Here is a 24,860-nt window from a genome sequence, read left to right as displayed (position 1 = left end):
ATTGCCGATTGGCTGCCAATTTCCCAGCCAAAAACCGAAAACTAAAAACTAAAAACCAAAGGGATGTTGCAATTAGGCCGCCGCAATGCAAATGATCTGCACGCTGCACGCTCTCAAGTTCGTTTCCCAAGTCTTTTGTTTGCCAATCCAAATTGTAGCTCCAAAAAAAATGTTTGGACGTCTGATGATGTCTTGTTAGTTTCAATCATAATTTAATGGCTTTATGATTAGATGCTTGATTGTTTTTTTTTACTTTACCTACACAAATTTATTCCTAGGAAATCATACCTTAAGACACCAACAAATACGGAAATGTTCATTCATTAGAAAATGATAAATTCAAATGTGCATCACAGAAATGCGATCGGTGACTGACTTGTGAATAAGTATCAACTATTTTTAGCAGCTATTGCTTAAATAATATATATCAATTAACTTTGCATGTTGTGTAAATAAGTTATCACGTTATTTATATGACAACGCCACTTAGATACCCTAAGCCATTTACATTGAAAATAAAAGATTTGTTTACTCTTAGTAGATATTTTATTCAAAAAAAAAGTAAAAGGTTATCATTTTCAGGTATCACTAAAAACAACGTAAGAGATCCAATTTTAAAGTATTTATAATTACATGATCTTGGCATCTTTAGTCCTCATTTAAGTTAAAAAACGCTCTTCCTATTGATTTGTTAATAAGAGTTAACACATTTATTTACAAGAAAATTGTTTCTAGTCTCCAGCTCTTGCTCCTACTTCTCCGGCTGCAGTCAGTCCTCCATCTCCTGCTCCACTGACCACTCAACATGACTCGGGGTTCGACTTTGGCCTGTGCACTCCATCCTGCTCAGAAGTATCTAAACCGCGTGGTGTAGGGACTTCCGAAGAAGTTATATGTCGCATAGGCGGTGTCGGGGGTCTGGAATGTGGTGCTAAAGTACGTTGACGGATCCCCCGTCGCCGCCACGGCCACAGCCGCCGCTGCTGTTCGAACAAACAAAAGCAATTTAATTCGGTTTTCTCACTCGACGCGGCATGATTAATATTGGATTATTGGATATATCTATTGGGCAAGTGCACTTGGTGGGGGGAGTGGGGTGGGGTATTGGCTATCGGGGGGTATTAATTGTGGTTTCAGCTGTGGTGCTGCGGTGCTGCGGTGCCAAGTGGTGAATTCCAAGCGTGGGCGTCACCCAATGACACAGCTCGAAGGTCGCGACGGGGTCTAAAGCTCACTCCGTCAATCACAACGGCCACTGCAATCGCGGTCGCCGACGTCACAGTCGTTAGCCGATTTCCATCGCCTTTGATTGTCCACCGAGTCGTCCGTTCGTCTGACAACGCCCAGCCACTTTGATTAGAATGTCGGTCACATTTGACCATTTCAACTGCCACTGCCCCTGCACCATCGGTATGTACACTGCGAATATTGATTACCTAATCTAGCTAGAAAATCCTAAAATTTTCAAAAAATCAAATTCCCTAAGATTTTAATATCAGGATTTCTTATTTCTTAAGAATTCTATTAAATTAATAGTCATAAACATTTTCTACCATTTGATTTTCAAAATTATTTAATCAAATTTTTCAAAATGATATTCTAAATTGTAACTCTCTTAAAGTAAAACTTTTCTTATTTGTAGTTTATAAAGATGCTATAATATCAGGCTTAGAAAACGGAAAATAAAAAGAGTTTTATAATATTATAAAACCCCCATTTAAACTTACTTCAATTCATTTAAAAATGCTTCACAGCCTCAAGTTTGTTTTCTAAGTCTTTTGTTTTCCTATTTCCTATCCGATTTGAGGCAACCAAATGATTTCGATGTTCTGTTCATGCTTAAGCAGCTTATTAAAACTAAATATTACTGTAAGTAATCCATAATTTGTAGCCTTCTGAAGAACCAAAGCCTGTGGTTACAAGGAAGCTTTGTTTGGACTAACTTTTCCTTGTGTAATTGTGGTGGGCGGTGGGTGGCTGCGGCTGGAGATTGCCCAATTGCGGGCAGGCCAATCGCCGCTCGAATTCATGTCTGGAACTAAATCAGGGGGGGGGATCGTGGAGGAGGGCAATGTGTTGTAGGGGCGGGGGAGCTGCCATTAATCTACGCCAGTCTTGGGCAATTGTTACGCTGCGGCTTCAGTTATAGATTGGTGCTGCCATAACCATTACCATGGCCCGCGGATTGGTGGGCCTCCTAGCCGCAGGCAGTCCTCATCAGGAAGCCGATTCCCACTGCGTAACCATTTGGCTTTTTGGGCTCTGCGGCTTGACGGGGGGAGAGAGAACTTTGGCCATGCAAAAATTAATTACACAATGGCTCTGGTCCTTGTCGACTCTCTCAGGCTTTTCGGCAATTCGTGCATAAATTGTCAAATTGTAAAAATTATCTCAACTTAGCGTCGCTAGCCGCTAACGCTTTTTACGCTCCAGTCCATTGTGAAATGTTGTCTCTCTCCATTCATTTGTACAATAAGCCTGGGAGTCGGAGTCGGAGTCCTCCAGCTTAGTTCGTACAACACAAAGATATAGAAAAAGTTGCCCCATTTCTGCATGCTCCAATATCGATATGCAAAAACAGAGCAAGCTGCGCTCGCAAAAAGCGAAAATCAACTGCCAACATATTTTGCATGCGGCAAATGCAAAAGCCGCATTAGTCGCGCATATCATTGACTCCGTCTGGCCAAAGTCTGCTCCGTCCCTCCACCCTCATCCCCATCTCCGTCTCCATCTGCATCCCAAGCTCCAGCTCCATTTCATTCCTCACCAGACCAGATTCCACTTTGAATCCGGCACGGGACCATTTGCGGTCTGAGTTGGAGCCGCGAATCGCGAATAGCTGGCAGCAATTGTTGCTCCAGCACCTGCTTCTGCTCGGATCGTTAAGGAAACTGTTTATGTTCTCTACAAGCTGGGGTTATGTCGATTTGCCTGGGCTTTTGGTTCTACTCAAGGAAAAACTATTCAAGACTCTACGCTGCAGACAGAGAAAGTTACAAAAATTTGAATGATAATAATCTGTCTGAATTATAGAGCTCAAATTATTTTTATATCCTAAGTCCCTATATTAGCCATTTATTTATCTATCCCATATTTTTATACGGAACCTTGAAAAGAAAATGATCTTTTTTCTTAGGATCTCTCCTAATTAAATTGAAATAAAATCTGTTATGAATTATCATCACTAAAATGTTAATAACATTTTTAAATGTTGTATAATTTAAGATTTAAGATTAAATAGGCAGGTTAAAAAATTCCAATCAACTAAAACTGAGTTTTTATCGTTCCCAAGTTCGTTTCCTAAGTCTTTTGTTTGAAAAAGATACTTTACAGCTTATTCTATTAACAGTAAAGCTAACTAATAAAATCTCGGCTTGGAAATAGTAATCAATATCGTTTTTAAGTCTTTTGTTTGACACATAAAATTTAATGTTCAATAATAAATTTCAAACTATTAAAAATAGGGTTCTAGTTCGTTTCCCAAGTCTTTTGTTTAAACAAGTGACTTTACAGCTTATTCTATTAACTTTATAGCGAACTTATGAAATCTCGTCTTGGAAATAGTAATAAAGTTCGTTTCTTAAGTCTTTTGTTTGACACTTAAAATTTAATGTTAATAATAAATACCAAACTAATAAAATCTTCCCTAAAAAATAGTGTTCTTTTGTTTGGTACTTAAAATTTGGCGTTGTTACTTGAATGTATAACAAACTAATAAAATGTCAGCTGAAAAATATTAATCTAGTTCGTTTCCTAAGTCTTTTGTTTGACGGTAAACGTTGTCTTTAATTTTTGTGAGCGTTAAAACTGGAGATTTAGAGTAGTTAGTTGGTTGTAGGTCATGTTTTTAGTTAGTTTAATAAGTTTTGGAAATCCAACCAGATGGATTTTACTTCGTTCTCTGCAAAGATCCCAGCCAGATAGGCCAAGGGATTCGGCACCTTACAATGCTTATCTACCCATTTGCATTCGCATCGCTTTGTCCCGATCCCCCGGCCACCTGGAGGAGTACGAGTACATGTGTTCCCCTGCGACCTGCTCCGCCAACTGTGAAGCTGGTCAAGAGGGGGGAGATCGAGATGGGAGAGCATGCCCAGGTCGATTTGGAAGTGGAAGTCACAGTCGGTGGTTTCCCCGGTTCCGTCCTCGTCTGCAGTCGCAGTCGCAGTCTCTATATTCATTTCCATTTCCCGCCATCCAATCGCGGTGCCGCCGCACTTCAAAGCCACTTGGGAGCTGTTAATTAGGCGCTAGTTTTATGTGCGCTTAAAATAATTGCCACCACGGTGATCACTGATCACTGATCAGCAATTCGAGTGCTTATCCATATAGCAAACATAAATACAAATCAAATGGTGCATTTAAAAAACGAAAAATGCATAAACCAAATGCTGCAAATTTAATGGTGTTTTTTTTTTTTTGGTTTGTTTAAAAATATTTTGTCGATTTATTCATAATTTAAATTTAGATTTTGGTTACAAATAAAATAAGGTTAAAATAAAACGTAAAATCATAATACAATTCCAATTTGAAATATAAATTAAAAAGAAGCAGAAATCATAAGAGAAATACAAGTTACAAAACGAAACAATAAGGTGGTAATTAACATTGGGTTTTCAAGCTAATTAAACTAAGTTATGTTAAGTTTACTTTTAAGGGGGAAAGGAGGGGAAGGGGGTGGTGTGCCAAGTTAGTGGGTGGCAGTAATTAGCTAAGAGGGACGCATTTCCGTTTCCGGTGCTGGTGTGCAAAATTTGTGTGTGTGTGTGTGCGTGCTTTCGTGTGCTGTGTGTGTGTGTTAATTACTGGTATTCGGTGTGGTAATAGGTGTGGGGAAGATTTGGTATTCGGTGTGGGGAAGATTTGTTACTTTAACCAACGAGTTTTCCTGCGAATAAGACATTTGTGTGTGGATTGTAAATTACTGGGCAATTATTCAACAATAACAAAGAAATAACAAAAACACGACTACATATTGCACTAATAAAGCTTTTCTCTTCTAGGAGTGTGTGTGTGTGTGTGTGTGTGTGAGAGTGAGTGAGATGGTGGGGCACCTATCTCTTTCTAGCGTGTTCAGACAGTGCGTTTAAAGAGGTTCGCATTACTTTGCTGGGGCGGCACAAAACCGTATCCGGAGGCACCGACGACCACGCCGCTGGACTCGTCCACTGCATCTGGCGGGGATGGGGGGAACACCACGGGTCCTGCAAGAACAAAACGGGCAGAAAGTGTGCAAATGTATAGCCAAATACGACGCAAGATATAATCTGTATTTTGTAGTAGTTAGTTTTAGTAAGTTATAACACCGCTTACAACCTATTAATACATTTTGTTTAACAATCTAGAAGTTTTATAATCTAAGCAAAGACCCAAAAAGATATGTGCACCCTAATTAAGCACTTATAATAAAAAAAACCGTTTAAAAATAATGATTAACTAGGTGAGTGTTCACAAAATTAAAGCGTCGTTAAAAGTGCTATCTCAAATGAACAACTTCATTGGTACATAAATTTAATTACCTAGTAAAAATCATGAAGCAAATTTTTATCTCAGAGTTAATGGGAATAACTGTTTATTTTGTAGCTATATGTTTTAGAAGAATAAAAACCGGCCGTAAAACTCTTTAATACGTTTTCAGCTAAATATACCCATGTAAAATAGAGTTCCTAAGGAATTTAAACGAATAAATGTATATTTTATAGCTATATGTTTTTGAAGGATGAAAAATTCCTTATAAATTTAGGATCCCCATGAAAACTCACCTCTGTTCTGTCGGGGATCTCGAACCTGAGTGGCCGATGAGGGTCCCGCCAGCGCCACGGGATCGAATCCGAAGCGAGCCCGGCTGGGGAACTGACCCAAAAAGTATTGCTGACCCGCGGCGAAGGCCACAAAGAGGCAGAGGGCGGCGATGGTGACTAACTGCAAGTGGATGTGGATATTAGGATAATATTACCATTTGAGTATTCGGGTATTTCTAAGGGGGGGGGGATTGCTAACTTATTATACATATGGCTGGCGGCATGCACGGGCCAATTGCACTGGTTACACGCTGGCCAAAGCAATTAAGCCATGGAAATGTGTGCCAATGCCATAAGCCGACAATTAAATACCGAACGCAAGACGCAGAATGCCACATGGTTCGCTTTCGGCCCGGTCAAGTGCAGTCGCCTTGAGCACGAGCCAGAAAGCCAGAAAGCCAGGCCAGAAGCCCCGAAAGAGCCAAGTACCAAGTGCCCAGATTGCCGGAGTGCCATTAACAGTTCCAGTTCGCCACCGATTCAATTGCCGTTCTGGTCGATGGCCAAAAGACCTCTGCAATTTGCCACGTCAAATGCTCCAATGGCCCATGACGAATTTATGACAAATGTGGCCCAATTTGATCTGGCTGCTTATAAGGAAATTGCCAGTGGAACCATTCAAGCGGACAATAGCTCTCTAATTATTGAACATTAACATAAAAAAGGCTAACCTTTTTGTAGTTAAAAAATAATCATTTTCGGTGAAATAGGTAAATTTGTCAATGGATATTTATAAAAAGTAAAATTTAAAATAGGACTAATGTTTTTTATATTGTCACAAATTAAGAAGGCTTCACAATTTCATAATGGACCAAGAAATGGTAATGTGCAATTTGTTTTAACTTTTACTACAACGTAACCGTTTTTTTTTAAATTTGTAAAAAATATATTATCCATTACTAAAGGATTATTATCATTTTTTGCAAACTGAATTTTTATTCTAAACGTATAATGATCCTCAATTAAAATTATATAAATCATTCATTAGAAATAATTAAGGTTAAGGCTAAGGTATCTTTCTTAAATTTTATTTCAAAACCTATAAAGATCCTCAGTTTCATAATCAGCTGACAGATCTTAAAAACATTTTTTAAACTACCAGTTGAACTGATCCTTTTTGCGAAACATTTAAATATCAGTTGGGTGTCCGTTCTCCGAATTTTAATTGGGCATGCATGTGGCTTAAAAAGTGTGAGCGTTTTAAATTTAATTGTTCACTTAACAACCCAGTATGTGGCAGTTAAATTGCGTTTGCAAGTGGTTTAGGAGAATAAAATCTTAATTACAGATTGGGGCTCTAGGAAGTATTCAAACTGATTTGTGTCTCCCAAGAAGCAGTAAATTAAAGTCGATCAGGCTATGTTCCTTTTATAAATCTTGTTTTTTTCTGCATCGAACAATTTGAAAGCCTAACAAGGCTAGAGGAAAATGTGCGCTCTATTCAGTTTATTCAATGCACATCACGTTGGGCCGCCACAACTGCGCCGAAGTGTGATAAATTTGTTAAATAGCAATCACAATCGCGGCTGCGATTATTTTTCCCACTGACCCCAATCTCCTCGATCGGCTGGGATGCTAATGGGTAATGGATAATGGTTGGTGGATAGTAGATAGACTCTATGGAGGTGGGTGGAAGTGGGGGCCCCATGCTGTGTAAATTGTCTGGCTGACTGGTTCATAAATCCACTCTGCCTTCGGTCCAAGTGTGTCCAAGTAAAAACGTCTTAGTTTAGTTAAGGCAGTCACTTGACTGGCAGACTGACTTTAATCATAGGGCAAATTTGACTTAATACAACGGGTTTTCGTTTTTGAACCCATTTTCTTTTATGCACCATATGAAACCTACATATACCTACATAGACTGCAACCTGCTAATGCATATGCAAAAATTGCCAAACGTTTTGCTTTTAGGCCTCATTAATTGCCTAATGGGCCGCGCCTTTTTGGCTGCCTGAATTTTCCGAGGGATCAAAATCAAAATTAAAACAATCCCTGTGGGGCCAAGTTGCAACAATAACGCTAATTGCTATTAGCCAAAATATGCTACAAAATAATCACAAAATATGCAAACAAGGCGGTCGCAAAGTTGCCAACAAGCCAAAGCGACTTGTGAAAAAAATTGTTTTAATTAATTCGTGTTTGCCGCCGCCGTTGTTGTTGTGCCTCCACTTGTTGCCAGTCATTCAGAAAAAAAAACTAAAACTGAGACTTTAACTCTATTGCCACATCCAAAAAATTGAAACAGTGGCGCAGGAATCGGTTTTACACAGATCCAAAAGATCGTACAGAGTTCTCAAAAGCGACGAACATGTGATCGTTAAGGGAAAAACTGACGGAAAACAAGAGTTCAGGTCTACGGATCTGTCATTTTGACTCACTTGAACCAGTGACTAATGATCCGATCTGGGGACTAGGCTATGGAAACAGTCTGTAATTCATTTGCAACGATTACTTCGCAAATTTCGACTCTAAAATGCGGAAACATCATTAGTTAAGTGCAGTTAAATATGGCATTTATTTGGAAGCCAATAACAATCATAATAATATTGGGAATTTGCGAAAATGTTTTTAGAAAGAATAAATATTTCTTTAATATCCTTATCAATATAAAAAAAAAATTTCTTTTTAATCATTTTAGAAGTCAAGGGGATTTATGTTATATTATCATACTTATGTTAAATATTTTAGAAATGTTTATACCTATAAGAAAACCCAAATAAATCAAGTTTGTATTTATTTTCTATAGAAGATAAATTGGTAAAGAATATGTAGAACCAATTCTTTAAAACAAATGTGTACTAATAAAACATAATGCAATTGGCTAATGAAAATATTGGGTTTTAGACTGGAAAAACATGTTATTCACTTGATAATAGATGTAAAACCAATCAAACGTCCTACATAAATCTGTTCAAACGGAAATGAGACACAAACTGCTGTTGGAGGAGGCTTTCAAAACAGAGCCAAACAAATTGGATCCATCTGTCTTGACCAGTGGGTATGGTTTTAGCATCGGTTCTCCCCGTTCAACTGTGCCACTGCCAGTCACTCTTGGTCAGAAAATTCAATCTTGGCCAGAAAATGCACTCTTGGTCAGTGGGTATACTCCACCGGGGACTTTGTAAACACATGTAGCCGTCAAAATGTCGTCAGCCGGCAGTTTGCATCTGAAATTCCGCGAATTCCTTTAGATCACAGCCTAACAGCTGCCGCTTTTGAAAGTAATAGCTTTGGCTAATTTAGTGGCTATTAATTGGGGCTAATTAGTGGGTGACTAGCGGTGGTGTGGGGAACAATGCCTGCGGTCTTCCTGGGCTGCCGACCAACCCCTACTCCCACTAAAATTCCGACAAATTAGCCGAACAAATGACCTTAGATATGATTTCGTAATTGGAACTGCTTGGACTGCTATAAAACACTCTGGTGGAGCAGCAGAAACCACACCAGAAACCACACCAGAAAAAACACACACACAATTCAAATATCGGTGGCTGTTTTTTCAATTCCTTTTTTTTTCTATTTGACTGTTTTAGCTGTTTTTTACTGTTGGCCAACGGCGGCTCATGCGAAAATAAAACCCACCCACCCACAAACAATGATTAAGTGCAGCAACATGTGAGCGTGCCAGCGCATATAAAGCCAAATAAAAAGCCAGGTAAAAAATCAGTAAGCCACTTGGAGCTGGAGCACCATGGAGCTGCATTGGAGCACCTTGGACGGCCGACAGACGACGATAGCTACATTGTCTCGTTAGCCCCAAACGCTGATAGCCCCTGGATTCGGGGTATAATAGCTCTGTCATGCCGCAGATATACTTACTACCTGTAAATCCCTGCAAGCCGACTTTTGTGGCAGTTGAAAATGAATAACAATTGACTTGTAATCTTGGTTTTCCTTAAGGAGCTTGTACCTGCATAGAGGCTTTTTTGTTTTGACAGTTTAAGCTACATTAATCCTAATTATGAAGAGCTTAGCATTTGTCATTCCTGTTTTTTACTTAATATCAAATCATCCTACATATTTCCAGAGTTCTAGAATTGAACTTTTTTATAGAATTCCTCAAGCTAACGTTGTTTAAATCTTATAAGGTATGTTTATGGTTTAATATAATCTTAAATCCCTTAAGTTTAAAGATTCTTGTATCTTAAATTCTTATAAAATTGTTTTCTTTGATAAAGCCATTCAAGTTATTAATTTAGTTTATTATTATTAAATTCCTAAAAAAGATATTCAGTTCATTATTATCTTAAAGTTCCAAATTTGTTTACCAAGTGTATTTAAAAGCCACTATAATCAACATAACAATTGTCCCCTTCCAATTTCCCACTTAATTAATTGCTTATTGGTTATCACCTATCATAGTTTATAGATCTTGACTAAGGATTGTTAAAGTCTCACTATTCGAGAGTCCTGAACTGCTCCCCTTTAGACACTTTCCAAGAGGTATTTACTACTATTTCATCTAGCTACTCCCTTCTTGTTTTCAATTTGATTTTTCATTTATGCACTTTATGGCATTTCGATTTTGATTGGCTTCCAGTGTGCGCTATAAAATAAATTATGTTTATTGCCAGGCGGACTCAACAGGTAATCGAAACTGCACTTTAAATGTTTTCGAGTTGGTTTTAGAAGTTTTGGCTGCCAAATATACCCCAAAAATTTGCATGACTCAGAGGGAAAAGCTAAAAGGCTGATGGATAGCCAGGTGGCAGGCGAGCAGCTGCTAATTTATCTTGTTTATATTTAAACTTTAACCGATTTGTCATTTGCCATGCGGGTCGTTTGTCCATTTGAGCGTAATTAATTTCATGTGATGGAGTTTTCACATCGCAGATGGAAAAGTGAATGTGATTGGAGCGAGACAATTGAACTCGAGCCCCGAACACGAGTTATTATTGTTATCTTTTGTTAACGATAGGCAACAACGCCTTCTTTTTTTCTCATTTTTGGCAGAGAGGTCAATGCTCTATTGAGCAACAATTTGGCTGACTTTCAACACGGAAGCTTTAGTTAAGAGTTGAGAGCTTGGAGCTGGGAGCTGGGAGCTCCCCAAAACGCAAATAACGCCGCTTGTCCAAAGCTGGATCGCTGCAAAGTGTTGGATGTAGTAGGTGCAACTGGCCAACAGCCGCAAAAAAAAAATAACCATGGCTATAGGAAAAGCAAGGAAAAACCCAAAAACAACAACTGCCGCTTCAAATTACTTTGAATTGCGTTTAATAGGTGGGAAATGGAGTCAGTTGGCGACTTCGTGGCCAGCTGCCCCGCTGATTGTTGCCCAATCTATTGTCAATTGTAATTGAATTATTAAACATCAATTTGGCTAGGAAGTGCAAATTGCCAGCCGTCGTGGCAGCGTGAGAATCGTGATATTTCGAATTCTAGATTTTCCGATTTTTCTTTTTCCTGCCAGTGAAATGGGTTCAAGTTCAAACTGGTTTCCAGCTGCAAGTCGGGCAAATTTGTATCGTTTAGAGTCTGACAAAATGCCAAACACAGCGCCAGACGACGACGACGCACATGCCTCATAAATATGGTAATGGACCGCGAATATCTATAGGCACAAATACCATACTTTTCGCAACTGGCAAACCGTAGCATGTGGGCAGTGCTTTGTTTTTTCTTTGTTTTTTGAGACCCCAACTGGACATGTGTACATATGGCATGCACTTGCCATGGGTACTCCACCACCGCCGACTGACCTGACGACTGGCCAACTGAGTGACTGACTACATGGACACATGGTTGCCTGGTTTGCCGATCACCTGGCTATCCGAATCCCGCACTGGAGTCGTGCTATTGCAACAGCCCAGAGCCTGAAATCCTATTCAAACTCCAACGCTAATCGCCGTCCAGCGATAGAAAAGCATAATAAAAATTGTTGAGCCCGCTCAGTCCGATGGGACGATATCGAATGACATGGCCTGGAGCCCCAGAAAGCGGTGTCTCCTGCTCGGAGCCGGAATGTCCCACTCCTGCCGAGAGACTAGAGTGTTCAACGCTCCCCAAAAACTGACATAAATGCTTCTCCTTGAAAGAAGTTAGCCCATACTTTCTGATTCAATGAAAAGGCTACAATCCTAGATTCATTTACCAAGTCAAATTTAATTTATTTAATTAAACTTTTAAAGTGATTCCTTCAGGGTAAAATAAACTCCCAAAAATAAATCTAAAGTATAAGATTAACTGGTAGTTAAATTTAAATTTGTAAATTTAAATTTAAATAGTGATAATAAATTGCATATCGTATATTTCTATGTCTATCTTATTATTTCTATATTCATGGGGAAACTATTAAAATATTAAAGATTCTTAGAAGTTTTCTTTAAGGAATATGGCTTGAGTACACACAAAAAAATTGTAACTATCAACTTAATATTCAAAGAACATTTGAAGAATGTTAAATAGATATTGAAATATTTAAAACTATTCCGAATTTCATTGAAACGATTGTCAAGCAGTTGAAAATTTACATCCTATCCCAAAAAACCTATTCAAAATGTATTGATTGATATTCTAACATCTAGCTTTAACCTATAATTTTCCCAATATTTATGTAGAATTTTTCTTTCATATGCAGTGTGTTGACCCAGAGCAGTAAGCCAAAGCCAAAAACCGAAACTAAAACCCAAACAAAAAGCAAAGGCTGCGAGTAATTATGCATGGATTGGACTTGTGGACTTGTCGTTGTCCCCGTACTTGATCATTGGGCAATCGGCACTTTCCGGCGTGACATCTTCATTAGGGGGAAGCCAAGCGCAACCGAATCCAAAGACCCAGATCCGAAAACCAAAATACAAGGTACAAAATGCGACATCAAATCGTACGAGTACGTATGGCAATTAATTTGAATTTCCACACGCAAAAGGCGGCCACATTGTAGGTTGCTATACGTATACCATGCTATATGGTAAGTTGAGATCTGGACGGACATCTGCTGAAGCTAGGCTAAAGCGATTAACAGAGCTGGCTGGGAGCAATTAATAAATCTTGTTCGTGTGCATGGTCGAATCCTAATCGAGAGCGACGTTGATTGCGGTTTCCCAGGGTGCCAGTCTTACCTGGATATGCCCCCCCCCTTCAGACCCCCTTTTCAGCACCCAAAGTCTCGGGGAATATTGCATAAGCCTAAACCATATTTTCCAATGCAATGCACGCTTGCATTTTTATAATGTTTAAGTTTGATTTTGAGCTTGTCTTGTTTTTGCTTACATATTTTTTTTTCTTGCCAATTTCCACGCACAACTGCGGTTCATTTGATTCATTCATGACTGCATCTGGGGTTTGGTTTTATGCTTTTTTTTTCTTGGCTAAGAGCCGGCTTGGGACACGCAATGGGAGCCGAGAAGTTGGTCAGCCGGCCACTGGAGTGGCCATATCAATTGGTCTTGGCTTTGGCATTTCAGCTTTTAGCTTTTGGCCATTGGCGCGTGTGTATCGCACTTCTCAATTAAGTTACAAAACGCATGCCCAAGCACGTTTTTTCGGCTCGTTTTCTTGTCCGATCTGTCTGCCGGCAGTCTGCGTACCCAAAATCCCCCCGGATCACAGATCTCCATGGCCTTCATCGTGAACTTGAGAGTTTCGTATTTTTTCAGCGATTTCGCGTGCGTTTTCCCATGTAATTGCGGGCTACTCGACTTGATTATAAACTGCGTGGCGGAAACTGTTTGGACTTCTTATTAAATATGTTTACTACTATAATTTCGCGTTTCATTGACCCATAAACGTTGATATGATTCAGAATATAATGGGAAAAAAGGCCAGCGTTTATGAAAATTAGTTGAATTAACCGCTTGGATTTACCCATTTAAAATAACTAAGTAAATCTGTTTTATTTGGTCTTGAAGTGACTAATGGAACCTCCAAATCATTTAGCGATTATGAAATTTTAAATGGTTTCAGAAAATCTTATTTTTAATTTACCAGCATTAAATATATCTTTAAAAAGTTGTTTATTCGTTTGTTTTATAAATGAAAGAATTTTAATTGGACAATAAGGAAAATAATTAAAATCATATTTGGAATCAAGAATTATTAAAATAATTATTGCTTGACTTAAATAAAACTGTGCTTAAGCAAACATTCAAAACTGAAGGGTAATATTATTCATTTTCAACCATTAACATTTTAATGTAACTGGTTTTTTGAAAAATTCAAATGAAAGTGAAAATACAAAATTACGAAATACAGACTTTTATGTGATATTAAAAGAAATGTTTAAAATCAGAAATTGAGACTGGCCAGCATTCCCAACTCGCTCATAAACCCAGCTATCAAGATCTAATTATGCCGAGAAACCTTGATTGAAATATGCATATTTTGGACATACGCATTCAAATTTCAAATTTCCATCAAATTTTCAGCGCCTTGAACGCGGATGGTCACCGATCACCGGTGTAATACTGCACATAAACTTGGCTATATGGCTTATATGGACATAGAGATCTATAGAGGCGGTGGCCTGGCTTTCATGGCCCGCTGACACACGACTCGGTGGACCATAAATTAGAGTGCCAGGGCCCAATAAAAATAAAAATTCTTGCGGAGCGAACAATGCCGCTGCGGCAGTCATTTGGCAACTGTCAAACCGAAATAGTTGACTTCATTTGCGGCTTAAACGATGCTCGAACGTGTTAACAATTACGGGGCATTAGCGACCGATGCAAAAATGCTGTGACAATTGTGGCGAAAAACGAAAGACTCAGGCAACGAACTTGCTGCACAAAGTGCAACGAGGAAAAACCGAAAAAAACGCAAAAATACTTACGAATTTCATATTTGCTGGTTGATTGAGCTGCGCTAATGTGTGTGTGCGTGTGTGAGAAGCTGCAATTAGTTAGCAAATATTTAAATTATAACAAAGTTTAACACTGGCACTTTTGTATTTAACACGAAAACGTTTCTTTAGCCTTTATAAACCATGGGTATTTGGTATGAATTTTTTACGTTTGCTTGGTAAATTCTTAGGTTTCGAGTTTCGTAATGCGTTATTTTGATGGGTTTGTTTTTTATTATGTTGGGTTATTTATGGATGACAACCGACGAGCACGCGAAGCCAGGAAAAACTGAATCCAAAGGCTGTGTGAACTGCGGTGTGTGTAGTACCAACTCGCACTCCAAAAAGCTGGGGTCTTACACGGTGGAGCTCTCGGGTTTTCGGATTTTTGGATTTTTGGATCTCGGATCTCGAACCGCTGTACGTCGGCCTGTGCGGTAAAACGTTTAATGAATTCCAACAGATATGCTCAGTTGATTTTATATAAAGCATGGCCCGATCTCTGCCGCCGTCGACGGCGCAGCCGTGCGTTTGTTTTGAGTGGGATTTGAGTGAGTTTTTTGTTTGGTTTGGATTGTTGGGACTACGTGCCATAGAGTATGGTGCTTGGGGTATGGGGTATGGTGTTTTGCATTCACCCCCGGCCACGTGATGTTTGTTCTCTGCAAGGGAATCGATTCATGTTAATGGCAAGAGTGCAGCAGTAGCGAATTCAACTTTCTAGCAAATCAATATTCATCGTCTTGGTTCCGGTAACCAGTTTTGGGTTCGGTTTGGGTGCACAAACGGGTCGACTCGATCAGCTGCTGTTCGAAAACGACGATGCTTATGCAAAACCGTGTATCTAGCATATGTAATTGGAAAGCTGGCAACACCTTGACTTGATTGCAGGTGAAAAACATAACACTACAACAGCGACATTTGGCCATTTCCGCCTCTGACACTTCCACTTGACCGTGAAAATCGCTGGATATTCGCTTGATTTTGAATGACAATTTACGTTACGCTCGCTCGAGTATCTAAGAATGGCAAATATGCATAATCTGAATCATAATTATAAGATCATAATACGAACGTTCTCAGGCGGAAGCGTGGAATTCTATGATCTATGGTATAAGGCGGCGACTTTTTTTTTCTTATCCACCCCGCTTAAATGTATCGTTAAACGATTGACATTTGCTGCCGCGTGTGGCCCTTAAAAAAAATAAGCAATAAATGTGAAATTCATGAGGAATGCCTGTCATGCTTGATTAGCTTTAATCTTATACGATTTGCACACTTGTTTGCTGCTATGCCAGCAATGCGTTCGTGCTGTATTTTTTATGTTTTTTGTTTTTTATGCGACAAACAGAGAGGGTCAGTCAAGGGAGGGGGAAGGGGGGGCCGGAGCAAGTTCAAGTTCAAATCTCAGCTGGCCACAAAAGCTCCTTGGCTGGCTGCAACCGCCAAAGTCGAAGCGATTGACTAATAACTTATACTCTTCACAAAGGGTTACATCAGCTACTTGATTGTGTTTCAATGTATTAACCAAATCTATTAACATTTTAGAAAATCAGAAAATGTTTAGAAATTTCTATTGCAACTTATAGAAAAATGTAAGTTTATAGAACTTAAATTTGATCATATTTTATTGATTGATAAAGCATATTTTTAAATAATGTTGTATACATTTGTTATTTAAGATGTAACACTTTTTGTATTATTTTCATTTTGTTTTATTAATTTATTTATATTTTAATGGTTTCTTAAAATTAAAGGTAGATGGAAAAATATACTAATATTTTACCAGATCTTGAAATGTCTATAGTTTAGGAATTACTTTATACAATCATATTTAATTTTCAGTAGTTAAAAACATATGTTAAACTAATATAAAAGACACTGCTATTATATTTGTAAAACTATTTTAATATTATATCTTATATCATATCATATCATATTATTTTTATAACTTAACATAACTTAGGCTCTTTCTAAATCTTTTTTTATCTAGTGACTTATTGCTTTCTATAGGATAGGTTTTAGTAATTTATGGTTTATTTAAGATAATATTAATAGTGCGTAAATCTTGTTTAAGACTCTATGTATAGACTCAAACTGATTTTTGTATAATCTAGTTTAGTCCCCTGCAGTTAGCTCCGTGATCGAACCCCAAACATTTGGCCAGAGTATTGTGTTTTACTGGCCTTCCGTTCTGTTCTCTTCTATTCAATTTTTGCATTGTCTTCAGTCCACTCCATGGCGAGAGGGTCAAGTTCAGTTTCAATTGCTGTAAGCGAGGCAATTAATGCGGCTAATTGTTGATTGCCATTGATTTATGCTGAATCAATTAGCCAATTGCCTTGCCCGTACTTTTAGCTTGGCTTTCTTTGGTTTTTTTCTTTTTGTGCGGCAGCCAATATCCAGCAGGTAGCAGGTTATCAATCACCGAGCGGCCTCAGATTTGGCCTGTCTTGGCCTGGCCCCCAGGTTATTGCCTCTTTGAGGAATTGAGGAATTGAAAAGTGCGGCTTGTTTGGGCCTCAACTTGTCCGCACTTGACAGCCGATAGCCGTATTTTATAAATGAGCTTTTAAGTGAGCGACTAATTGCCAGATTCTATCTTCTACATAACTATTCTATAAATAAGACATGATGCGATGGTCTAGCCATGATAATTGCCGCATCATGAGTGGGAAACTCTGACCCACGGAGCGATTAATCAATGCGATCAGCCACTTTCATTAGGCAGCTTTTCAAAACCGCCACTCCCCGAAATGCTGGAACCCAAAATAACCGCCATATCTCACTCGAATCCATGAGGAAGTCGATCTTGATCGCACAGGTGAGTCAAATATTGCGGGGCGACAAGAACGAATGAGTCGAGAGTATGTACATACATATATCTCGGCGGAAACTGGCTCAGATAATGCACCTGTGTGGTTGTTGCAGTTGCTTTGAGAGAGGTGAAAAGTGAAATGATTTCATAAATGACTGATATAATTAGGCACGTTATATGCCAATTAGCGGCGTGTTGAGGAAGCAACCTCCGCGAATCTCCGCCGCCTTTCACAGGTGACACACACACAAATCTTGCACCGTTAGCCGTTAGCACGGCTAATTGTGCCCAAATGTGCATTTGAATCGGTAATTATAATTCCAAACCGATCCGATTCGATCCGATGCAGCTGCATTCCAAAGTTCCTGCTGCATTTGCATTTATTAGTCGTATATTCTCACGACCAGCGACCTTGACAATGACCCCGAAAAGTTGGCATCTAACGCACGCCGAGGAGGAAAACTCTTGGCGTTGTGGAACTGGTTTTCCCGCCCCGATTTCCACCACCTGAGATTCGAGATTCGAGATCCAAGATCCGAGAGCCAAAAGACCCGAGGCGTGAAGGCGCCAATGTGCGTGTGCAATAAGCCATAAAAACGTCTCACATCATGACAAACTGGCTGTGCGTTGTTGGCGTTGTAATCCGATCCAAAGTTATTAATATGCAAACAGGTTGGACGCGTGAATTAGGCGCCAAAATGAGGGGGGAAACTGTCCAAAACAATAATTTGCATTCATCAATTTAGCAGTCTTAGCTGCACTTCCGCTACAATTGGCAAATTGAGCCATATTTGTTGCACATCTTTACCATAGATTTAAAAAGGAATTTATCTCAATCTTAAATATGATAGCTAAATTAAATCTCGTTACAAAGTTAAATTAAGTTATTTTTTGGTGAATTTTTTCATCCACACAAATATTTCTATCATTTAAATTAATCAAAAAGTTGACTTACGTTCAACTTTGCAGGCCCGTTTTTCTTGATTTTTGACGCAAAAAAGAGGAAATCGGTTTGCTTCCAAAACAAAATGAGAAAATACTTCAACCTGGGACTGAAAAAAAAGATTATTAATGTGTTTAAAAGAAAGAAAACTCATAAGGAAAAACACCAGCTTTAAAGCTATAATATAAATGTAATCTGATGTTTTTCAAAGAACTTTTAAGATTTTTTTTCGTTTATTCAATTTGGCACTCAGTAAAACTTTTTACAGATAATTCATTAGACAATTTTTGAAAACAGTCGAATAGACTGGAGTTAGCTATTTAAATTTGATAACGGTCGATATGAAGTTTAGATAACAACTCAGCACTGCTGTGTGACCAACAATCGATAGGCGCCGAGAATTGCCAATCACTGTGACTCAAAGTTGCCCACCACTAATAGGCCGGCGAAAAAAATAGTTAATTTCCGTGCATGAAGTTTCTCCACGATTTCAATTTAAGTTGCTCAAGACGGCGAAGATGGCGTGCTATTGTTATTCTGCTATTGGGCGGCCCTAAAGTTGCGCTCTGTAATTCAAGTGTGATTAACCATCGATAGGCTGACGATAGTTGCCATTCACAGTTAGTGACTCACAGCTGCCCACCACTAATAGGCCGGCGAAAAAAAATATAGTCTGCAAAAATAAAAATAATAAAATAATAATAATAAAAAAATAAAATAAATCATCCGCCACCGGAGGACTACTTTTAAATTGAATATTGCAAGTTTCGAACCAGTTTATACCCCTTTTTTCCGTGTATGTTTTCCGTTTCATCCAAGTGGGAGCCATGACCAATCCGTCGCTCGCACACTGTTCCCTGGCGCTGCTGGCTTTCCTCGTCGCCGCACTGGCGGTGCTCGGCGAGGACAGTCCCAGGGAGCCGGACTACATGAAGCGGGAGCACAGCTTGGTGCGTCCATTCCAAGGTGGGTAATTAAGCCCTCTGATAAGACGGATTACGTGTACCTCTAACGTGGCTTGGGCTTTTCCGTTGCAGGCGTGGGCGTCATCCTGCCACACTGGGACTTCCTGGGCAACACGATGGTGACCAGCAACTACATAAGACTGACGCCGGATTTGCAGTCCAAGAGCGGCGCCCTTTGGAACTACTCGGTAGGCCCGTGTTCGCTTTTCCTGACCTTTTGAGTCTAATGTCTGTTGTGTTCACTCCCCAGCCCGTGATGACGCGCAACTGGGAGGTGCATGTGGGCTTCAAGGTGCACGGCAAGGGCTCTGAACTCTTTGGCGACGGCTTTGCCATTTGGTACACCAAGGAGCGCATGCAAACAGGACCGGTCTTTGGCAGCAAAGACCATTTCTCCGGGCTGGCCATTATCCTGGACACCTACAGCAATCACAACGGTCCACACAATGTAGGACGCCCTAAGGGCTATGGAAAATCCTTTACTAATCTTTGATTTTGTAGCACCAACATCCTTATCTCAGTGCCATGGTGAACAATGGCAGCTGGAGCTACGACCACGATCGCGATGGAACGCATACTCAGCTGGCCGGCTGCGAAGTTCGTTTCCGCAATGTGGATTACGAGACGCTGGTCAGCATTCGATACGAAAACGACATTCTTTCGGTGTCTACGGATCTGGAGAACCGCAATGAGTGGAAGAGCTGCTTTGTGGTCGCCAACGTTGAGCTTCCCACCGGCTATCACTTCGGCATGTCCGCCACGACGGGTGACCTCTCCGATAATCACGACATCCACAGCTTCAAGTTCTACGACCTGGATTCCAACGTCAATGTAAGTTCACATGTGTTTGGCAAACCTCGGAAGGGGAATACGCTTTACTCATCTGCCAGCTTATCGGCTTAAGAGTGCAAGGAACCCGAAAGCCGGCTCGATTTTCGATATTTGTATATAAGTACCTTGGGAACAAGAGTCTAAAATAAGAATGAACTTGTTTTTAATTGCTCAAACTTGCTATAATTTAGCAGAAGGCGTCTAACACATTGTTCAATTTCAAATTGAAATCAAATCGTATTAATCTTTCAAAAGCTACAAAAATGTTGTCAAGCAAACGCGATAAAGATGAGTGTTTTATTAATATCATATTACTCAAAACCAGCTTTACTTTACTTGTTCATTAAACCATAATTTTCTTTCGTTTTCGCAGCACGATGAGATTATCCGACGCACCAATATCATACCGAATGCCAAGACTTTTGAGCCCCCGCGTGAGCACAAGGAGGATCCCAAGCCGGGAATGTCGAACGCCAAGATCTTCTTCATCCTGCTGTTCGTGGTGGTCGTGGCGGCTGCAGTGGCTATCTTCGCCATCTCCTACTTCAAGGATCGCAATGCGCGAAAACGTTTCTACTGAGCTCTTTTGCCTCTCGCGCTAGTCCATCAAAGTATCATGTTAGGAGTATCCCGGACCTCAGTTGATCCCAACATTTATTTATATTTGCGACTGTATCCCATTTCTTATCACCCTTATTAGTTTCCTTAATTTTTTCGTGAGAGGGTAGACATAATATTACACGTGTTGGAGAGTTAAATTTAAGTGCAAATTTTTAATCTGAACTATAGGAAAATTGAGACCGTGAGAATATTATTGCATAGACAAGATTAAAAGCCACCAAACAACAAATGCATGCGCTTCTCAATTAACCTTCCATCCGCTGCTAGTGCTGACGCCCGGCTAGCATGGACTCAATCTGGCGCACCTGGTTGCTCACAAACCGATCCCGGGCACTGGTCTCCTGTCGCTGCCCCGGCGGCTCACCCTCCGACTCCAGGGCGTCATTGGACTTGTGCATGCCGCTCAGAATGCACTGCTCGAAGAGCGACTTGGACCGTGCATCATCGTCCTCGTCGTCCAATGAGTCATCCGAGCTGTAGTTCGGTTTATCACCATCCTCCGGCTGCTTCTTTTGTCCATTTGTCCTGGACAGAGTGCTGGTGCTGGCGTTGGCCAGACTGGATGTGGTACTGGCTCCACTCGGTTGGGGTCGACAGCTTCCCGCCGCAATGGCCTATAAAAGAAAATAGATTAATTATTCTGAGGGTAGTAAATCTCTAAAAAGTAACTAAATTCCAATTGCAAATTCAGTTAGTCACTTGTTTTTAAGTGTCTTACAATACTTTGTAAATCTAATTAAACAAATATTATGAATGAAATGTACACATTCAATTGGGAACTATGATCACTGGTCTTACCTGACTAAGTAGATTGCAGTCATCATCCGAGTCCATGGAGAGTGAGCTTAGCGAGTCGCTTTTCTTCGGCGGCAGACGCGGCTCTGCTTCCCCTTGGACGGCGCTGCGTCTGGGAGGAAGCTTGGGTGCCTGCGCTTCTTCTGGGTTTCTCAGGGGAAGTTTCGAAACGGGCCCTGCCGTGCAGGAGCCCACTGTGAGATGGGAAAGTCCGGAGATAATCGAAAACGTGCAGGGACTGTCCTCCACATAGTACTTGCTCATCTCATCCGACACTGGCAGATAACTAGGCAACGCACTGCCGCCGCAGCGCATTTTTGAGATGGCATCCTCTGCCGGCATCCGAGTGTCCATCCCAGGAACATCAGCTCGAGGCGCTGGCACTGGCAGCTCCTCTTCATTGGCATTCAAATCGTTCGGTATGGACAGAATGGAAAGATCACTGTTGCTCGGCGCCTTGGAAAGCAGGGCTGGAGTGTCTTCCGTACAATAGCTACGCGGAGCATCGCCATTTCCATTAATATCATTTGTACGTTGACCTTGAATGGCGTTGGCATTGGAGTCATCCAACATGCTCAGATTACTTAGGCTAGTGGCGCAGGAGAAGGCAGCAGGCGTGTGCTCTACGTGGAATCTGTTTAGCTTGTCCTCGAACACATTGCCAGGCTTCCTATCCGGTGTCTCCGAGTTGTTTTGAGTGGGCATCTTTCTATCTCTTCTCGGCGACTGCGGCATACTCTGGGTTGGTGAATCCGGCAGCTCCGAGGGAGAGATGACGCCACTCTGCATCCGGCTGTACTCGCTGATCACAGATCCATTATCTTCACAGGCAATGGTCTCGTCATCGCCCACCAGTGAGTCCATTGAACTGCGCCGAGAAAACATTAGTGGAGTTTCCAGCGCGGAGTCGATGTTTTGAGGAGTATTTCTGTCCAGTTGTCCCAGCTGAGCTACAGGTTTCGTTGGCGTCTTTGGCACCATGCATTTTTCCGGTTTCTCCGTCAGGCTGTTGAGGGAGTCGAAGCGACTGAAGCTTCCAGGGGTTCCCTCTTCGCAATAGTTGATCGGTCGCTCTGCTGTTTCCGTCTCCGTTTCGGTGGCGAGTTTCTGCTTGGCTGCTGAAACCGCCACAAGTCCTGGACCATTTCGCAGCTCTGTGGCCGAGGAGGACTTGGCCAACTGCAACTCATTGCTCCTAATCTCATTGGTCTCCGTCTTTATCTCCGGCTGTGCCGACTGAACGGATCGTCTCTCCTTATATCTAGCACTAAAATCTGTGGGCTGGTCCAAGTCAATCTCAAAGGTCTTACTGCTACTGGGTTTGTGCTCCATGTACTTCATGGAATAGTCGATGGGCTGCTCCTCCGTCGGTGTGACAATCTCGAAGGGATTCTTGGCTCCCTCCGACTTGGTTGAGTATTTAGTGGAGTCGGACTTACCCGAGTAAATGGACTCGCGACTCTCGCACTTTCTGTTCAGGAAGCCAGTAGTGCTCACTGTGGAAGGTCGAACCTTTTTCAGAGAACCTGTGGGATTCGAGCTAAGACGAAGTGAGCTGAACCTTCGTGGCAGGGTGCCACCATGGCCAGACTCCGTGTCCAGCGGCAGGGATCCACCATCTCCATTGGGCATCAGCTCCAGGGTAGCCCTAAAGTTCACCAGATTCTTCAGAGCCGAAGCACTGCCCTCGGCAATCATTGAGTTCTTGGAGCTGATCAAAGCACGCAGCAGGGGAATGGCATTGTGGTCGATGAGGTACTGCTGGTCCTCGGGACAGCGCGCTGATAGGTTCCACAGTGTTCCGCAGGAGTTGCTCACCACAGTGAGGCTCTCCGATTTCAATTGCTGCAGCAGAATGGTCAGGCAATTGTAACGCCGTAGGATTTGGCGGTATGGCTCACACACTGCAATGTGACTCGACACATTCCGCAAGATGCCACCCGCATTTTCGATGATCTTGAGGGTTTTACTTGGACCTTCGTAGCTGAGCATTCCCACCAAAAAGGCCAGGGCTCCATCCACTGCGCAGAATTCCGCTTTGTTTGTGCTGCAGTGCGCCGAGAGATTCCATAGCGCGGAGAGTATGGCCTTTAGGGTGTTCTCGCTTTTGTTTTGCATTGCTGCTCGAGCCAAGGATGTTACCGTGCCCAGTTCGTTAAATATGGTCTTCATATGCTTGTCCGCGCGCCAGGAGAGATTGCGAAGCACTCCAGCCAGGACCTAGAAAAGTTTAAACGTTTTCTTATTAGGGTTTGAATATTGAGCTTGAAGAATTAACCCACCTGAAGCAGTTCATCCGGAGCCGTGTTCAGCTGGGCAATTACCACCTCCATGAACTGCCGCTGGCCGCACAGATATGACTTGTTGTGGACGTTCTCGTCGCCAAAAGTGAGATTCGTGAGGGCCATAAGACCGTAGCTCCTGAGGGCATTGCACTGTTCTCTGCCGGCGGCCGGTCCATGGACCGCATGATCAAGATGCACTAGATTGGGGATCGCCTTGAGAGCCCCCAGTTCGCACATTGTCTGGCGATGCTCTTCGTCAAAACTGGCCTTCATTAGGAGCTTCATGGCCGCAAGTGGATGGCGATCCTCGTCATCCGCAATGGCCTCGCCACCGCTCTGCAGCTGCGTGCGCAGGAAGTTACAGTAGTCAAGGATCTGGTCCAGCAGGCGCAGCATCTTCACCTCCCGCTGGCGCTCCTTTTCCTCCGGATGATTGTGCACAATATTGTGCAGCGCCTGGCTGGCGTACTTCCTCGCCGTGGAGAGGCCTTCGTCGTTGGCGTGCAGGATCTGCACCAGCAGCTGGATGCAGTCGGAGCTGCGCAGAGCGGTGCATGTTTCCGGATTGCGGGACAGCTCCAGGAAGTTGCGCGTCAACTCCAGGCGAGTGGCGTCGCTCTCGTTCAGCGTCATGGATTTAAATGTATCCACCTAAGTCCTCGGTTGTAAGGGAATTCAGTACAGGAGTTCCAGGAAGAGGCCTTCCTCGGGATCGCTTCTGGAAGAGTCCTGGTGCAAGGTCACTCCAACAGGTAGTTCCTTTCGATCTGAGATCCTCGATCTTTGTTCGATATGCGTTTAAGCCATTTTCCAAGCGCGCAGGCTCAGCGCTCCAGTGTTGTCGATTAAGCTATTTTTTAGCCAGGCCCGGCTATTTTCAGAGAGTGCTAGAAGAACTAAGCTTTTATAAAATTTCCTATTACTTAAAACCAAAAAATTAATGTTCAGTTAAATTTTGCTTGGCATCTATCCAAAAAAATGAGATACATGTCGTTATTTATTAGAAATATCTAGCTATTATT

General features: G+C 41.5%; 3 protein-coding genes across 4 annotated transcripts; 1 reads left to right on the top strand and 2 right to left on the bottom strand.

The window, feature by feature from the left end:
* Positions 1-683: 683 nt before the first annotated feature.
* Positions 684-15,022, bottom strand: LOC119563322. 2 transcript variants are annotated; one of them, XM_037876657.1, is made up of 5 exons: positions 14,941-15,022; positions 14,572-14,630; positions 5,763-5,922; positions 5,106-5,204; positions 684-983 (listed from the first exon to the last, which is right to left on the bottom strand). In XM_037876657.1, exons 2-5 carry the CDS (start codon positions 14,578-14,580, stop codon positions 847-849), a joined length of 405 nt encoding a protein of 134 aa, XP_037732585.1. In that variant the 5' UTR covers positions 14,581-14,630; positions 14,941-15,022; the 3' UTR covers positions 684-846. The 2 variants fall into 2 exon arrangements, with proteins under 2 accessions (XP_037732585.1, XP_037732586.1); XM_037876658.1 differs by lacking the exon at positions 14,941-15,022 and adding an exon at positions 14,910-14,927.
* Positions 15,023-18,968: 3,946 nt separating this feature from the next.
* LOC119556931 (vesicular integral-membrane protein VIP36) lies at positions 18,969-20,987 on the top strand. Its single transcript, XM_037869426.1, has 5 exons — positions 18,969-19,307; positions 19,379-19,494; positions 19,557-19,754; positions 19,808-20,137; positions 20,511-20,987. The coding sequence occupies exons 1-5, from the start codon at positions 19,169-19,171 to the stop codon at positions 20,715-20,717; spliced, it is 990 nt and encodes a 329-aa protein (XP_037725354.1). The 5' UTR covers positions 18,969-19,168; the 3' UTR covers positions 20,718-20,987.
* LOC119556923 (adenomatous polyposis coli protein) lies at positions 20,757-24,663 on the bottom strand. Its single transcript, XM_037869413.1, has 3 exons — positions 23,836-24,663; positions 21,557-23,773; positions 20,757-21,372 (listed from the first exon to the last, which is right to left on the bottom strand). Exons 1-3 carry the CDS (start codon positions 24,469-24,471, stop codon positions 21,022-21,024), a joined length of 3,204 nt encoding a protein of 1,067 aa, XP_037725341.1. The 5' UTR covers positions 24,472-24,663; the 3' UTR covers positions 20,757-21,021.
* Between the last annotated feature and the right edge of the window lie 197 nt (positions 24,664-24,860).

The sequence above is a fragment of the Drosophila subpulchrella genome, chromosome 3R (assembly GCF_014743375.2).
Source record: "Drosophila subpulchrella strain 33 F10 #4 breed RU33 chromosome 3R, RU_Dsub_v1.1 Primary Assembly, whole genome shotgun sequence".
Lineage (NCBI taxonomy): Eukaryota > Metazoa > Arthropoda > Insecta > Diptera > Drosophilidae > Drosophila > Drosophila subpulchrella.
This window is presented reverse-complemented; position numbering and strand designations above follow the sequence as displayed.

Coding starts and splice junctions, on each gene's coding strand:
- LOC119556923 (XM_037869413.1), bottom strand. CDS start 24,471: ATGACGCTGAACGAGAGCGACGCCACTCGCCTGGAGTTGACGCGCAAC. Junction 23,774..23,835: donor CTCCGGATGAACTGCTTCAG/GTGGGTTAATTC, acceptor AAACTTTTCTAG/GTCCTGGCTGGAGTGCTTCG. Junction 21,373..21,556: donor ACTGCAATCTACTTAGTCAG/GTAAGACCAGTG, acceptor TTTCTTTTATAG/GCCATTGCGGCGGGAAGCTG.
- LOC119563322 (XM_037876657.1), bottom strand. Junction 5,205..5,762: donor AGATCCCCGACAGAACAGAG/GTGAGTTTTCAT, acceptor TTGTTCTTGCAG/GACCCGTGGTGTTCCCCCCA. Junction 984..5,105: donor TTTTGTGCCGCCCCAGCAAA/GTAATGCGAACC, acceptor TTGTTCGAACAG/CAGCGGCGGCTGTGGCCGTG.
- LOC119556931 (XM_037869426.1), top strand. CDS start 19,169: ATGACCAATCCGTCGCTCGCACACTGTTCCCTGGCGCTGCTGGCTTTC. Junction 19,495..19,556: donor GCGCCCTTTGGAACTACTCG/GTAGGCCCGTGT, acceptor TTCACTCCCCAG/CCCGTGATGACGCGCAACTG. Junction 20,138..20,510: donor ACCTGGATTCCAACGTCAAT/GTAAGTTCACAT, acceptor TCGTTTTCGCAG/CACGATGAGATTATCCGACG.